General features: G+C 43.5%; 1 protein-coding gene across 1 annotated transcript; it reads left to right on the top strand.

Annotated features, from left to right (window-relative positions):
• The first annotated feature begins 3,409 nt into the window (after positions 1-3,409).
• LOC148812746 (zona pellucida sperm-binding protein 3-like) lies at positions 3,410-5,637 on the top strand. Its single transcript, XM_088908489.1, has 8 exons — positions 3,410-3,967; positions 4,069-4,184; positions 4,261-4,367; positions 4,445-4,619; positions 4,697-4,814; positions 5,024-5,124; positions 5,202-5,275; positions 5,447-5,637. The coding sequence occupies exons 1-8, from the start codon at positions 3,410-3,412 to the stop codon at positions 5,635-5,637; spliced, it is 1,440 nt and encodes a 479-aa protein (XP_088764615.1).
• Positions 5,638-16,915: the final 11,278 nt, after the last annotated feature.

Here is a 16,915-nt window from a genome sequence, read left to right as displayed (position 1 = left end):
GTACAAATGTACATTGATATTTTTGTTGTATGTACCTTAATTTTAAAATATATAAACATAATTGTGCTGATATGGATGTTCATTTGAAGGATTTGAGGAATCTATAAAGGATCTCAGAACAACCAAAGAAACATTTGGGCATCTGCGTATTTGTAAAGATTAAAGAGCGCCGTAAGTGTGAAGTTTGCACACACGAGAGAAGAAATCAGTTTCAATGCACTTCATTAAACTGATGGTTTGCTTATCAATCGTGCATAAAATGTGTATAGCAGAGGATGGCTCTGATCCATCGACCTCTGGGTTATAGGCTTAGCACGCTTCCGCTGTGCCACTCAGCTATGTTTAAGGCAACTGCTTATGCACCTGAGAAGAAAAGTTTCAACGGTAAACGCAGACGTCACTGAGCACTTGGTCTTTTGTAGTACAAATCATCACAGGCTGCTCTACAAGCTCTACAAGCTGCTCTTCAAGGGCGTGTCTTCAAGATTCCTTGTACAACTTTACTTGCCCGCTGAGTAGAGGTTAAAGCAACGGCAGCAGAAGTAGCAGTAATAGCAACAACGTGGTTAGAGTGTCACAATACACTCTATGAAAGTATTGCGGCTTCAGATCGTTTTGTTCTGTTGAAGCTGCCTACAGGCTCCGAATTGCTGACATTGGCTGTGATCTTTTTTCAGGTTTCATGAAATTCTTCACATATTTGAAATATTTAATTCGGGTTCGCCTAATACACGGTGCAAACCGTACCTGCAGCAGAGTGCTGTGGCACATGAAGCCGTTTTGTTTATCGTTTGTAAGGATTGAGGAGCGTACTACAAATCGAGCAAGCAAAAAGAAAATTAAACAGGAGTCACTTTTTGGATTGCTAATCCATTGTGCTCTGCTCGTCTAGGTTCAAATCCCATCCTTGTCACGGTTAAGGCCTGAGACGTGTGTTTTTTCTAAACGGTGTTTGCATTTGTTTCCTCTTTCTCTCCTGTAAACTCAGGATTTTTTTTCTTTGGTGGCAACAATACGCTTCTGCAATACAGTAAATCATAGACTATGCTTTCAAAATAGCTGCACCAGGCATTCGGATACAGATAAACACAGGGATTTAAAATTCAGGAATATGAATGGCCAATTGCTTACAGCTAGGGTTTTTACGTTTTCTTATTTAGCGATTTGTGTATCAATCTTTTAAAAATTCATTAAAATGCTAACAATACGTAAAATCAAAACAACAGCACCGTTAAATGCTGGGGAGACAGGTAGTTTTTTTTTTCAATCAGATGCCAATCTCTAATGCTGTGTGTGAGAGCTTACGTACCTTTCCTTTTCTCACATTTTCTGACAACTATTCCAAAGGGGCACCCTGTCAGCTCCTAAAACTTTTTTTTTAACTGTTTGGTTATTGTCGTTTTATTTAGAAAAAGTTCAATATTGATCATAACTAAAGAAAATTAGGATCACGAATAAAAAAAGGGCTGAAGATGCGAGTCGCTCTTGAATCAGAGCTGGGTGACACGGGCTTCTGTTCTGATATGATTGTACGAGAAGCAGGAGGAATTTCTTCTCTCCTATGGAGCATGAGCTGAATCAGGAGTGAGACATTTCGTATGCTCGTGCATATGTTAACGCATGACCTACATCGTAAAACTAAATTAAAAACTAACATTAAGTGGTCAAAGACATTCATTTATATACAAACAAGAGACAGACAGACATAGTAATGATTCTACATTAACTTGTCCTACACTGATCAGACTAATTGAAATGTATGAAAGCCCGTTTCCGGCAGGGAGTTAAAAAAAACGCGCTATGGTATTGCAGAATTCCGACTAAGTAACTCAGAATTTTAACTTAGTAACTGAGAACTCCGACTTTATATCTCACATTTGCAACTTCGAAATAACCCATATTTAATTGGGTGTCATTTTGTTATTATGCCAGATTCGGGTTCTAGGGCTTGTACCCTCGCTACTCCCACTCTAGTTCGTGCCTCACTGCATTGGCTCGAACCCACGTCTTGCCAGCTGAGCTAAAGAACACTTTCTTTAGCCCCGGCGGCCAGCATCCCTGTTATGCGCAGGGGAGGGCGGTGCCGTCACCACACTGCAACCAGATTGTACAAATTGTATGTCGCAGATGAACAAGTAATAGGTTTATTCCATGCTGAAAAAAGGAAGAAAGAAAACACGTTTCAGCCGATAAAAATCAAATTAATTACATTATTTTTTTATGGAATCCCATTTCCGCCAGTGAGGCTTCCATAGTACCCGGATGGAATAGTGGACGGTGGGCTTTTTTAAAAAAAAATATTGAAACACCAGAAATACAAAAGCGGAGACAGAATATGATATAAGATAGACAAATAGACACTTCACATCCAGAGGAATTCACAATTAAAAAATCTGAAACTTATACTTTTTACATATTTTCATTGTATGTCCTTTTTTACTTAAAAAAGAAGGTCTTCTTTAGCTCAGCTAGCAAGGCCTGGGCTCGAGCCAATACAGTGAGACACGAAGTAGGGTGGGAGCGGCGAGGGGCACAAGCCCTGGAACCCGAATCCGTTACAATAACAAAAGGACAGACAATGAAATATGGGCTATTTCGAAGACGCAAATGTGAGAGATAAAGTCGCAATTACGAGATATAAAGCCGGAATTCTGAGTTTTTAAGTCGCAATTCTGAGTTTTTAGGTCGCAGTTCTGAGATTCTAAGTCAATTCTGAGATACCATAGCGCGTTTTTTTTTACTCCCTGGCGGAAACGGGCTTCCATTGGTTCTCAGTGCTGCGAAGCAAAAGCAATCTCTGGAAAATCAGACAAATTATTATCAGATCATGTCAAAAGCTGATCAGTATTTCTTTACTGGGAAGCAAAGAAATGCTTATATTACACATTTTAATATGACATGCAATTACACATGAAAAATGGTAAAATTATTTTCATTGCCGTACATGTTGATAGAACAGCCCCCTCGATAAAGGAAAGTGTGGACGGACGTGTCGCGTGTTCCGTACTCTGTCTGACAGCGAGTTTAACACACTGTCCTCGGAAATTAGAAACTAATTGAACAATAAATTAATCTGAGCAAAGTTATACGTGTGGGTGATTTAATTCTGTCGAAATTGCGTGGAACTCCTCCGCTGAGGTCAGATACACACGGGAAAGTGTGCAGGCGGCTTCACGGAGTCCCGCCTCAGACTGGAAGCAGGTTCTAATTAGACGCTGAAACAATCCGGGTCTCTGTGTGTAACTGATTGTGTTGATTGAGCGGTAGTGTGACCAGGTGTGTGGTAGCAGGTCCTGCCAGTATAAAAACCTAGTCACAGCGTTCACACTTTATGCTCTTTTGCTTCAACATAGTTTGGTGATTTACTTATCTTACTTCTGTAGCAGTTTAGCGGGACGTTAATTTGGCGATGCGCTCGTTTCTCTTTATGCTGTGCCTGTGCGCAGCGGCCGGGCTCCCCGCACTGATCTCCGCCGGGCCAGCTGGCTGGGACTCTCGGGCATTAGCGCTCCAGGCCGACTTCCCGGCTCTCGAAGACGCAGCCCAGTCGGAGGACTTGAACCTGGCAGATGCGCCCTCCGAAGACCTGTCTGCAAGCGAGAACGACTCGCAGCCCTTGGCTCCCGACTTCCGCCGTCTTCCCGTGTCCAGAGACGCGTACTCGCCCTACTTCGACAAGGAGAAGATGAAGCCCGAAGCCGGCAGCCGGCCCTTACCCGCCTACATCAAGAGCGTCCTGTTTCCTCCCCAGCGAGGGCGGCAGCCGGCTCGCCCGGCTATCGGGGGCACCCGAGGAGTGGCTGTGTGGTGCGACTCCAGCAGGATGTACGTGAGGGTCAGTCGGCTCCTGTTCGGCTTCAGCTGTCGGCCATCGGAGGTGACCTTGGGCAACTGCAGCGTCAGCCGAACCACACGCCGTTACTTCTACTTCATCTACGGGCTTCACGAGTGCGGCACCGAGCGATCGGTAAGCGGGGCTTCATCTACAGGCAGTGTATCGATGTGAGCTGTAGGGCTAGTGTCGGGGTTGCCTTTCCTGGGAATATCCCTTCCTCTGTAACCCTGCAGGTTGTCCAGGGCCACCTGGTGTACTCCAACACTCTCCGCTATGCCCCGCCCTCCTCCAGTGCGCCTGTGCATCGCTTCATTCCCTTCTCTGTGCCGGTCAAGTGCTCCTACAACAGGTAGGCAGGGCTCTGCTGCTGCTGAGAAGCCACTGGGGAAAGTGTCCAGAAGCCCCTCATCCCCTCTGTCCTGCAGGTTCCACTACTCCTACAAGGTTGGCTATGTCCCCACGTGGGCCAGGAGAAGGACCTTCTTCAAGGACCTGAAGAACAAGCACAGCTTTGTGCTGCTCACCACCAACTGTAAGCTCCTTGAGCGAGTGGCTCCTCCTGCCTGCAGGGGGCGCTGTGTGCAGGTGTAATGCTGCCTCTCTCTCCAGCCCGCTGGGTCCGGCTCTCGCCTAAGGATGAGTACTTCCTGGGTCAGCCCATGTACTTCCAGGCCACTGCCTACTTTGCCACAGTGGAGCAGAGGCTGTACATCCACTCGTGTTACGTAACGGAGAAACCAGACCAGCACTCACAGCCCCGTTTCCCCGTGATCGACAACTTGGGGTACGGCCCCTTCTGGGAGAGGAGGTGGGCAGGAGCCCCGAGAGCCTGCAGGGGTTCATCTTTGTCCTTGTCCCCAGATGCATGGTGGACAGCAAGGCAGATGGCTGCCTGTCCAGGTTTGTCCCCTCCAAGCAGAAGGATGTGCTCCGCTTCACAATTGATGCCTTCCTCTTCCAGAAGAAGCTGTCCAGGAAGGTACTGCTCTCAAAGGCTGCTCAGCCTTCTTGCTCTACTGATCCATGGTCTGCTTTCACATCCATGATCTAGATATGATCTAGATGTGAACTAGACTGTGGCAGCTGTAGTGCCTAGAGCTGCCAGCTTGCCTTCACTGATGGCAGAAGGTCCTTCTCTGTCCCTCGATTGGCCTTGATCCCTTAATGCTGTGACCTTCCCTCTTGCAGCATGAAGTGACTGAGCTGTACATGCACTGTGTCATGGCTGTGGCTCCTGCTAAAGCAACACCAGGGACCAAGTCCTGCACCTACAACAGGGAGGCGAAGAGGTACTTCTGTAAGGAGCCTGCTGATGGTGCTCTGGGACATGCCAGGTGGAGGCCTCACCTGTCCTCCTCTCCTCCAGGTGGGAGGAGCTGTATGGTGACCATGAGGTCTGTGCCTGCTGTGAGTCCAAGTGTGCTGGCAGTCAGAATGAAGGTGGGTCTGGTTCTCTATCCCTTGTGGATGCATCTCTGCCCAAGAGACAACCATGCTTGGACAACTGAGGAATGATCCCATGCTGGACAAAGGGACTATTTAGATGAGTAGCATCACTGTGGGACTCTGGGTATAGCAGATCCCTCACTCCTGGGTGCCGCTTGTCCACAGGTACCAGGAGCCTGGTGACCAGCAGTCGGGTGGCTGTGGCACCAGTAGAGGGTCCTCTGGATGTGGGAGCTGACTGGACTGAGGATGAGGAGGGAGACCCTCAGAGCTCCAGTGAGGATGTGGAGGGAGCAGAGGACTTTGGAGATGTTGGCGAGTGGACAGGTAGGGTCTGGCAGGAGGAGCTCCTGTAGGGGTGGGTGTCCTGCAGTTCAGCTGGATTGTTCTCCTTCTTCCTCCCCAGGTGCCTGAATGAAGGCTCCAGCCTGGCCCTTGTGACTCTCCTGCCTCCACTTGCCTAGTAATGGCAACATCTCAATAAAGCTGTGAAAGACCCTTCTGTCTGCCCTTGTTTCTTTATGGTTTATAGGTTTGAATGGGGTGGAGGAATTCAAGGGAAGTATTTGTGGGGGTTCCCCTTTCAAGAATGCTTCCCATATTGCTGCCAATGAGGACTGAAAATGGCTGGAGTAATAAAGCATTGTACTGAGGGAAGATGGTCGCACTATTCTTTGGGCAGGGCAGTGTGACTTTTTTTACTGTGGGAGAGACAGAGGTGTTCAATATACTGGAAATCCTCCCATTTCTGAGAGGGGTAGTGCTTATGGAGTGTGAGTTGCTACTGTAGTGCCCAGTAAGAGTGAGATCTGGTGCCCTATTCCAGGCTGCACAAACTGACTAAAAGAAACACAAGGAAGAAATTGTCAACAGGGGCTTGGTGTAAAGTAGGCCTTCCCTTCCTTAGCAGAGGAACAATACTGGTGCGTGAACATCAGTGAATAATGGTACAGTTAGAATCTCGGAGGTCTTATCTTATGGGTGTTGGTTTCACAGCAGTGGTAGTGGACAGTCATGAGAAGTATTAGGATTGAGACTGGAGATCCCAGCACTTGATCCGGAAGACGGGTGTTCACAACCACCTCTACCAGCAGCACAGACTGTGTAGATTGAGACTGAATGCTTACTACACAAAGCCTCTCCACTGTTTCAGTGTCCCATGTCATGGATTTCAAGTGAATCCTAGTCTTCCTTTGTGACTACCTATTATTTGCACGAATCATGATGGCCCACTAAGGCTGTCAATTCTTAGCCCTACTGCAGTGCCCTATTAAAGTTTCAAGGATTTAGAATAAACTATTTTATATAATGGTTCCGAAGGTGGCTCCTCAAAGCACTTGACAGAATTACAATTAGAATACACAGGATAAAACAATTCCAATAGACTGAGAAGACCATGGATGGCGGTACTAAGAAAAGTAGAAGCAGGGGGGTAAAGAATAGAACCAGTTCAGTAAAGGCTCTTCTACAGAACAAGGTGTTGAGTCTGAATTTGAAGGAGTTTAGGGAAGGTGACTCTGGTATCCTTGGGGAGAGAGTTCCAGAGCTTGGGGGCATAACAGCAGAAGGCCCTGTCACCCATACAGTGTAGAGGGGCTTGGGGGACAGTTAGGAGACCAGAATTAGAAGAGCAAAGGTTATGATGTGGAGAGTAGGGTGATAATAGATCAAAGTGCTACTGAGGTGCAACTGAAATGTGAAGGCATGTTCTACAGTTTATGCAAGAAAGGGTAATGTTAGGCTTTTATGGGACAGGGGTAATGGCAGCACTTTTGAGGACCGTTGGTGCAATGGCAGTGCTCAAGGATTCATTTCTAATATTGAGGACAATGGGTTATATACCCATCGTTCTTACCAAAGGATCAGAGACCTTTTGCTATATAAAAAGACTCCTTTCCACCACTAATATATTCAGGTTTGGTTCGGTTGGGTTTTATCAGTTAAACATTTAATATTGTATTTGTCAGTTTGTTGATGCCTGTATATCACAGTGATCTGCACACACACCTTTGACTGAATATGTGCTGCCAAACCTCTCCACCAAACTTATGTATCACGGTATGTACATAAGAAGTTTATTTGTAATAACAGGGGTGTTGGTGCCAGTAGTCAGATTGGGTCAATTGCAAGGTAAGAACAGTATCACATTAACTGGAGATGATCCAGAGATTAACATGCAGCTCTGTACGCCAGATTAATACCGATTTGCAACGCGCTCGTCTGCTGACTTTAGTCCCCTGCTCAGTAATCACAATGTTCCCAATTGCAATGAGCCCAAGGAAACAGCTGCTGCTCTCTAGAGGACACTACAGGACAGGACTAAGTACAATTCCTGCAATAGACTAAGCAGTTTAGTGCCAAACTAATGGAACACTGAATCCTATGGGACAGTTCCGAATGTAGTAACAGCTTAATACTGAAATAATATCGTAAACACCTCGTGATCTTAAGAATCTGTCGCTGTTAAAAAGTATTATAATAAGCTAAAATTGTACTGCAGCCACAACACAGTGGACCTGCAGCTCCTCTCCTGATCATACAGAAAGATGTCATCACTATAACACCTGTTAACAAACATAGCGCCTGCAGTCTGTGAAAGAGAGCTCTGAGGTGAATATTCCTTGCAGGGAAGTGAACTGAAAAACAAGCAAATACATCACTCAGATGAAGAGCAACGACCGTCGCTAAAGAAAGTGAGCGAGGGTACACCTATAGTAGTTCATCCACAGAAATTCAAACATAAATTCGTGATGCACCAGAGTACCACAAAGCTAGAAGCGTGCCTTCAACTGGAGTATTGTAGCATGACTATTTATAAGTAATATTAACTTATTCCAGGCGTTCATCTGGTTTAAGAATACGAATCGATGCCTTCAAATAGACCTTTAACAGTCCTTTGATGTAGAATTAAGAAAATGGGGAATTATTTGATCCCATTCTCAATCCAGTAGTTTATGGACAGGCGCTCTCAGCGGACTGTGTGCAGGAGTGATGGGTGATGTGGAATTCTATGGGCTCAGTGGGACTCTGGGAGTCAACTCAGGGCTCTGCTGTAGATTCCTGTAGAACCGGTGTGAAATGATAATGTATAGTTGGCTGGTATTGTTAATGTAAAGTTTACTGGTACGTTTCGGCCAAAACATATTTTCTTTCTTCTTTTTTTCAGCATGGAATAAACCTATTACTTGTTCCTTTGCAGCCTACGCATGCTGACGCAGGTACCCACCTGAACTACAAATTGTGTCGGCCGTTCCATTACACTATAATGATGAATCGTACAAGATCATAGGATCTATAGGCCTGAAGACTTGTCTTGTACAGTGCCCTGATAAAAATCAAATTAATTACACTAATTTTTATGGAATCCCATTTCCGGTAGTGAGGCTTCCATAGTACATGGATGGAATAGTGGACGGTGGGCTTTTATTTTTTTTTATTTAAACACCAGAAATACAAAAACGAAGACAGAATATGAAATAAGATACAGAAATAGACACGTCACATCCAGGAGAATTCACAATTATAAAAGCTGAAACTTATACTTTTTACATATTTCCATTGTATGTCCTTTTTTACTTAAAAAAGAAGGTCTTCTTTAGTTTAGCTGGCAAGACCTGGGTTCGAGCCAATGCAGTGAGGCACGAACTAGGGTGGGAGCAGCAAAGGCACAAGCCCTGGAACCCGAATCCGTTACAATAACAAAAGGACATACAATGAAATATGGGTTATTTCAAAGTCGCAAATTTGAGATATAAAGTCGCAATTACGAGATATAAAGTCGGAATTCTGAGTTTTTAAGTCACAATTCTCAGTTACTAAGTCGGAATTCTGAGATACCATAGAGCGTTTTTATTTTTACTTCCTGGCGGAAACGGGCTTCCATAGAAATGCAAAGGAACGAGTAATAGGTTTATTCCATGCTGAAAAAAAGAAGAAAGAGAACACAACGTTTCGGCCGTGGAGCCTTCTTCTCCACGGCCGAAACGTTGTGTTCTCTTTCTTCTTTTTTTCAGCATGGAATAAACCTATTACTCGTTCCTTTGCAGCCTACGCATGCTGACGCAGCTACCCACCTGAAGTACTTCCATAGAAATGGTCAGATTCAGAGCCATTGCAGTTCGTGCTAATTAGAACAACGCCAGTACTGAGCCCTCAGCACCGTACTGACTACTGAGCACAAGTTCAGCTGCTCGCCAGCTTTGTTAAGCACAGTTTTGCATTGCTATTGAGCTCAGAGCAGGAGCTGATCTTCAGACAATACCGTGTTAAAAAAGCAACATAAGCAAAAAGTAAAAAAAACGTTTTCTATACTTGTCTGTTTAAAAATATTATATCTTTAAAAAAGACAAAGGGTTTGTGTGTCGCGCTTAAGTTTCGATTCATTTCAAACGCACAGAAAAAACATTTTCTTCCAAGAAATCATAAATTTGTCTCATCCTCCATACTATAATTCTCTCTTGTAGTAGTAAAGCATTTTGAGTCAAACCGAACAATATATTAAAGGAACAAGTAATAGGTTTATTCCATGCTGAAAAGAGAAGAGAGAAAACATAACGTTTCAGCTGTGAAACCTTCTTCAGGTTTGTTTTCTTTCTTCTCTTTTCAGCATGGAATAAACCTACAGTATTACTTGTTCCTTTGCAGATACGAATGCTGACGTAGCTACCCACCTGAATATATTAAACGTTTCATCTATATGATTAACATAATGTTCTCTTGAATAAGTACTCGAAAGAAGCCGCAGCTCAGGTGTTAGAGAGATTTGAAATCGGATCGGTGGATTTAGAGTCCAGACTGCGAACCGACAGCTGATACAGGTCTTTTATAGAACCGTTTTGATTTTCTCTACTTTGTCCCCGTGACGTCATTGTCCTGCTCGCAGCCGAGCCCGACACACGGTACCGTCTGGTTTCTGTCGCTGGGCGGGTCTGTGTGGGTTCTAATGCCCCAGTATAATGACGGGGACACTAAACTGTAAACAGGTGCCGTCCTTCGGCTGAGACGTAAAACCAAGGTCCTGACTCTGTGGTCATTAAAAATCCCAGGTCGTCTCTCGAAAGAGTAATGGTGTAACCCCAGCATCCTGGCCAAATTTCCCATTGACCCTTACCAGTCATGGCCTCCTAATAATCCCCATCTCTGAACTGGCTTCATCACTCTGCTCTCCTCCCCACTAATAGCTGATGTGTGGTGAGTGTTCTGGCGCACTATGGCTGCTGTTGCATCATCCAGGTGGGGCTGCACATTGGTGGTGGTTGAGGGGAGTCCCCATTACCTGTAAAGCGCTTTGAGTGGAGTGTCCATGAAAGCGCTATATAAGTGTAAGCAATAATAATAATTATTATTATTATTATTATGTAAAATGCAATAAAAATATCATATTTGATTCAAAATCGATTAATGTAAAAACTGATAAAACTAATGCTTTTTTCAGGGCTATATCTACTTTTTTTTTATCAAAGAGAAGTCTGTCGCGATTGTGAAAGTTAGAGAAGGTGTACCAGCGGGTGCCTTCACATCTCTAGCTTCAGTCTCGCCTGTAGCTGCGAGAAGGTTAAAAGCGCACAAGTGATCTGTCTTTCGTCAAAGGAATTGCTGGAGCAGTAGGACGCAGAACAATATCTGGCAGCAGTAGATGTCTGGGAAAGAGAGATTCTGTTTTCAGCACAGGAAGTGAGAATGAGCTCAGTCCAGCTCCCAGCAGAATCTATTGTAACGCAACGGGGGTTCAGGCGGGCGCCCTTGCCACATTAGGTCGGCTCTTCACCGTCGGGGGCTCGAACCCGGGACTCCCGCGTCACTTAGCAGGGACCCCGCCCGGTGAGCCAATGAGGGATCTCTCCACAGCCCAGCGGCTGTGGTCCTGCTATTACTGGGAAGGGCGGTGACGTCACCTGCTCTGGTAAGCCGGCTCTTACAACAGTACCTGTCGGACGTAAGCATTACACTATTCTGGTTTGTTTACTGTGCGACAGTGCGTCTGAGGCTCTTTGAATCGCAACGTGAAAAAAACAATTGCTCACATCGTATGACTTCCATAACAGGAAGGGAAGATATCACTTAAAAAAAATCAGAACTGAAGATTTGGATCCGGGGCCTCAATTTTATCAAATTATTAAAATAATAATTATTAAAATATCAGATTGTGTTTCTGCAACATTTCGTGCACAGTACGCCATGTTTTAAAAAAAAATAAAACAACAGTCACAACATACACGCAGTCTGGAGATATTTTCCCATTTTATATTTTTGCCACTTTATATCGAACCTGTTTTACTCCCAAAAGTGCAAAGTAGCGTGAACGTAATAAAAATGTACAATTCACCGCTGGTATAAACAGATGTGTGCCGTGTCTGCCTTTGTAAGCATTTGTTTAAAAAAGAAGTTCACAATACGATAAAAACACAGAAAGCACAAACTTAATAATACAACGATACAAAATCAATACCAAATCATAAAGAAAATTAAGTACCTATCCTTTGAAAACAGAGAACACCTTTATATCTATAATAATAACGTGACATTTGTATATACGTTTGAATAAATAAGCAGACAGAGTAGTCCCTTAATTCAAAGATCAGATTTTGGCTAAAACAAGACATTCAGACGGGAGCTGAATTCGGAACAAGAGCCTCTGCTTCGTCGTTTACTGAGCTTTTGATCAACGTCTGAGTGAAAAAGATTCCCTATTTTAACTCTTTGATTAAAGTACACAAAAAGCACCTTCTTTCGAGCCAGAATCAAACTAGCAACCTAATGATTTCCCGCTGTTTTCACTACAATCTTTCACTCTACCAACTGAGCTATCGATCGAATATCAGATGCCGCTCTCTGGCACATACTGCCCAATGTAGTGAAATGTTCCGGGTGATTTAAATCCCAGTTCGACATTAAGTTTCAACTCAAGACTTTCCTTAGTCTTGTTTACCTTAAATTTTAGTCAAGAACCAGGATTCTACTGTATAAACTTCCGAGATATTACAAAATGTTTGATGGGGCATCAATCATTCCAGGCGGAAATTGATTCCTTTTTTTTCTCGAGGGATCATATTAAACATTTCATTAGGATGGAGAGGAGGACCACCATGAGACAAAACAAACAGTTTCTTTCTGTCTTTTTTAGAAAGTAGCGTTTGTGCTACATTAATAATATTTTCGTGCGAATATAGAAGTTGTAAATTTTAAAACTTATATTTGAATCGAAATGTGGTTTTGAGTTTAATATTAGTGTGTTCATGTAATTAGTTTGTGTTTGTGTTTGTCATTACTATATACTATATACTATATACAGACACACTGACTGACTGCACACTCCAGTACATTAACACTGCACTGAGAGAGAGAGGGGTTCATACAGACACACTGACTGGACACTCCAGTACATTAACACTGCACTGAGAGAGAGAGGGGTTAATACAGACACACTGACTGGACACTCCAGTACATTAACACTGCACTGAGAGAGAGAGGGGTTCATACAGACACACTGACTGGACACTCCAGTACATTAACACTGCACTGAGAGAGAGAGGGGGGTTCATACAGACACACTGACTAGACACTCCAGTACATTAACACTGCACTGAGAGAGAGAGGGGGGTTAATACAGACACACTGACTGGACACTCCAGTACATTAACACTGCACTGAGAGAGAGAGAGAGAGAGGGGTTCATACAGACACACTGACTGACTGGACACTCCAGTACATTAACACTACACTGAGAGAGAGGGGTTCATACAGACACACTGACTGGACACTCCAGTACATTAACACTGCACTGAGAGAGAGAGGGGTTCATACAGACACACTGACTGGACACTCCAGTACATTAACACTGCACTGAGAGAGAGAGGGGTTCATACAGACACACTGACTGGACACTCCAGTACATTAACACTGCACTGAGAGAGAGAGGGGTTAATACAGACACACTGACTGGACACTCCAGTACATTAACACTGCACTGAGAGAGAGAGGGGTTCATACACACAAACTGACTGGACACTCCAGTACATCAACACTGCACTGAGAGAGAGGGGGGTTAATACAGACACACTGACTGGATACTCCAGTACATTAACACTGCACTGAGAGAGAGAGGGGTTCATACAGACACACTGACTGGACACTCCAGTACATTAACACTGCACTGAGAGAGAGAGAGGGGTTCATACAGACACACTGACTGGACACTCCAGTACATTAACACTGCACAGAGAGAGATAGAGGGGCTCATACAGACACACTGACTGGACACTATATTGCAACGCTTGGAGCGTCACATTAGTATTTTGACGCACAGCTCATAAACAGACAATTTGCCATTTCCAGTGTGAATCGAATCGGCACAACTAGTATTTTAAAAAGTATTTGTGTTCTCTGCAAGCCCGTCCTGTTATTCCTTTATGTGCAATCGTTTTGACAGTCAAAATATCACATCATAAAATGATCTTTTATTACTGTTTAGTAAGATAAACCAGATTAAACCTATATAATCAAGTACATTCGAGTATGCCTTTATTATCGGGAGGCGCGACAGATGTTAATATAAACAAAACAAAAAAATACAGCTAGCTTTCCTCTTTGATCTCTGTGAATTCTTTTTAACTTGCTCTCTGTCCTCTGGAAATATCTGTCCGTTATGGGGGGAGATGAAGTTGAACAAGCACTTTTATATATACAGTGGTGTGAAAAAGTGTTTGCCCCCTTCCTGATTTCTTATTTTTTTGCGTTTGTCACACTGAAATGTTTCAGATCATCAAACAAATTGAAATATTAGACAAAGATAACACAAGCACACACAAAATGCAGTTTTTAAATGAAGGTTTTTATTATTAAGGGGAAAAAAAATCCAAACCTACATGGCCCTGTGTGAAAAAGTGATTGCCCCCCCCCTGTTAAAACATAAATCAACTGCGGTTTATCACATCTTTGGAAAGCTGAGTTCAATTTCTCTAGCCACGCCCAGGCCTGATTACTGCCACACCTGTTCTCAATCAAGAAATCACTTAAATAGGACCTGCCTGACAAAGTGAAGTAGACCAAAAGATCCTCAAAAGCTAGACATCATGCTGCGATCCAAAGAAATTCAGGAACAAATGAGAAACAGAGTAATTGAGATTTATCAGTCTGGAAAAGGTTATAAAGCCATATCTAAAGCTTTGGGACTCCAGCGAACCACAGTGAGAGCCATTATCCACAAATGGCGAAAACATGGAACAGTGGTGAACCTTCCCAGGAGTGGCCGGCCGACCAAAATGACCCTAAGAGTGCAGCGATGACTCATCCAAGAGGTCAGAAAAAACCCCACAACAACATCCAAAGAACTGCAGGCTTCACTTGCCTCAGTTAAGGTCACTGTTCATGACTCCACCATAAGAAAGAGACTGGGCAAAAATGGCCTGCATGGCAGAGTTCCAAGACGAAAACCACTGCTGAGCAAAAAGAACATAAAGGCTCGTCTCAGTTTTGCCAGAAAACATCTTGATGATCCCCAAGACTTTTGGGAAAATACTCTGTGGACTGCTGAGACAAAAGTTGAACTTTTTGGAAGGTGTGTGTCCCATTACATCTGCATAAAAGTAACACAGCATTTCAGAAAAGGAACATGATACCAACAGTAAAATATGGTGGTGGTAGTGTGATGGTCCGGGGCTGTTTTGCTGCTTCAGGACCTGGAAGACTTGCTGTGGTAAATGGAACCATGAATTCTGCTGTCTACCAAAAAATCCTGAAGGAGAATGTCCAGCCATCTGTTCATGACCTCAAGCTGAAGCGCATTTGGGTTCTGCAGCAGGACAATGATCCAAAACACACCAGCAAGTCCACCTCTGAATGGCTTAAGAAAAACAAAATGAAGACTTTGGAGTGGCCTAGTCAAAGTCCTGACCTGAATCCGATTGAGATGTTGTGGCATGACCTTAAAAAAGTGGTTAAGGCTCGAAAACCCTCCAATGTGGCTGAATTACAACAATTCTGCAAAGATGAGTGGGCCAAAATTCCTCCACAGCGCTGTAAAAGACTCATTGCCAGTTATCGCAAACGCTTGATTGCAGTTGTTGCTGCTAAGGGTGGCTCAACCAGTTATTAGGTTTAGGGGGGAATCACTTTTTCACACAGGGCCATGTAGGTTTGGATTTTTTTTCCCTTAATAATAAAAACCTTAATTTAAAAACTGCATTTTGTGTTTACTTGTGTTATCTTTGTCTAATATTTCAATTTGTTTGATGATCTGAAACATTTCAGTGTGACAAACATGCAAAAAAATAAGAAATCAAGAAGGGCGCAAACACTTTTTCACACCACTGTATGTTTATATGCACATTTTATGTATTAATAAATGTATTCTCGTGTATTAGTACCTGTGTGTGTGTGTTGTTTGAGTTATCCCGCATGGTTGAATTCTAATGCCATTAAAAGAATCATTTTGTGATTTACTGCCACAATTAACAATTGTCCCAGTAAATGCCCAAACCCCTAGATTGACTGGTGCCTCGTGAGGGGATACTACACCAGTAATCCACTGCATGTGAGAATGTGTTCTAATGGCAGCAGTGATCAGCTCATTAACTGATCTCCACCTGGTGTGTCTGTTCATAAATGACAGATGGCCTGTAGGGGTGTAGCAAATCCTTTCCACTGAAATTGGAATCTTGTTCATCTCTTGCTGTGCTGTACAAGTCATCAGCTGTACTGAACAGCTCTGGTTTTCTGTGCACTGCACTCAAGATAATATATTTGCTATGCCAAAGTCTGTATTCATCAATGTATGTGTGAAAAGAACACATTAAAAGCAAATTCCATTGAGATGAAGCTTTTAGATCTATCCTTGCTCATTTGAGATTTTGGGCTCAAGCTTTTCTTTTGGTGGTGGTGGGGGGTTATTGTTAGTGGAAGAAAAAATAGACTAATGACTAAATTTAAGAAGTAAAAAAAAGTGTTTAAGGACTGAAAATATTTTCCCTATCATTAAAAAAAACATTTCAATAAAAAAATACAATATATAATTATATACAAGACCTTGGAAGAAGTCACGCGTGCTCTTGATTTTGCTGTTCATTCTGCAGCTGCAGGTGTTAAGGATCACATGCAGTGCTTTTCCTGCGGAGGGCGGCTGGGAGACTGGGAGGTGGCCAGTGACCCCTGGAGGGAGCACGCCAAGTAGTTTCCAGAGTAAGCATTGCAGATTCGCTGTGTTTGACGACCAGGAGGAGAAATAGCACACCCATCGAATAGCACTTTAATCACTTCCAGGTCATCGCATCAATTTCAGCTCCCTTTTATCCAGTTCAAGGTCACAGTGGCTCAGAGCAGCAGTGCTAACCTCTGCGCCCACTGTGCTCCCCTGCCCTCCATTTCAGGTGCTGAGGTGTAACTTCTAAATTCTGTAACCATTGACACTGAATGTCAAAAGAATCTAGAAGCCTGAATGCCTGCAAGCTTCAGAAAAAAATCAAATATTAGGTTTCAAGATATCTACTCTACAGATTTTGGATACTGATTAAAACTTTGTCATCTTTTTATTTCATCATTCATGGCTGTCTAGGACACACTGTACTTGAGTGACTTTGCCTGTTCCACTAGAGCTCAGCCACCTCATTACATCTTGGAACCTGGAAGCTGGAGTCGGTC

The sequence above is a fragment of the Atractosteus spatula genome (assembly GCF_055471065.1).
Source record: "Atractosteus spatula isolate fAtrSpa1 chromosome 10 unlocalized genomic scaffold, fAtrSpa1.hap1 SUPER_10_unloc_17, whole genome shotgun sequence".
Classification (NCBI taxonomy): Eukaryota; Metazoa; Chordata; class Actinopteri; order Semionotiformes; family Lepisosteidae; genus Atractosteus; species Atractosteus spatula.
Note: the sequence above shows the minus strand (reverse complement) of the source record. Positions and strands in the feature narration are given on the sequence as shown.

Excerpts from the sequence above, each read along its gene's own strand:
- LOC148812746 (XM_088908489.1), top strand. The coding sequence starts at position 3,410 with ATGCGCTCGTTTCTCTTTATGCTGTGCCTGTGCGCAGCGGCCGGGCTC. Across the intron at positions 3,968-4,068 it reads AGTGCGGCACCGAGCGATCG|GTTGTCCAGGGCCACCTGGT; the intron begins GTAAGCGGGGCT and ends GTAACCCTGCAG. Across the intron at positions 4,620-4,696 it reads CCCGTGATCGACAACTTGGG|ATGCATGGTGGACAGCAAGG; the intron begins GTACGGCCCCTT and ends CCTTGTCCCCAG.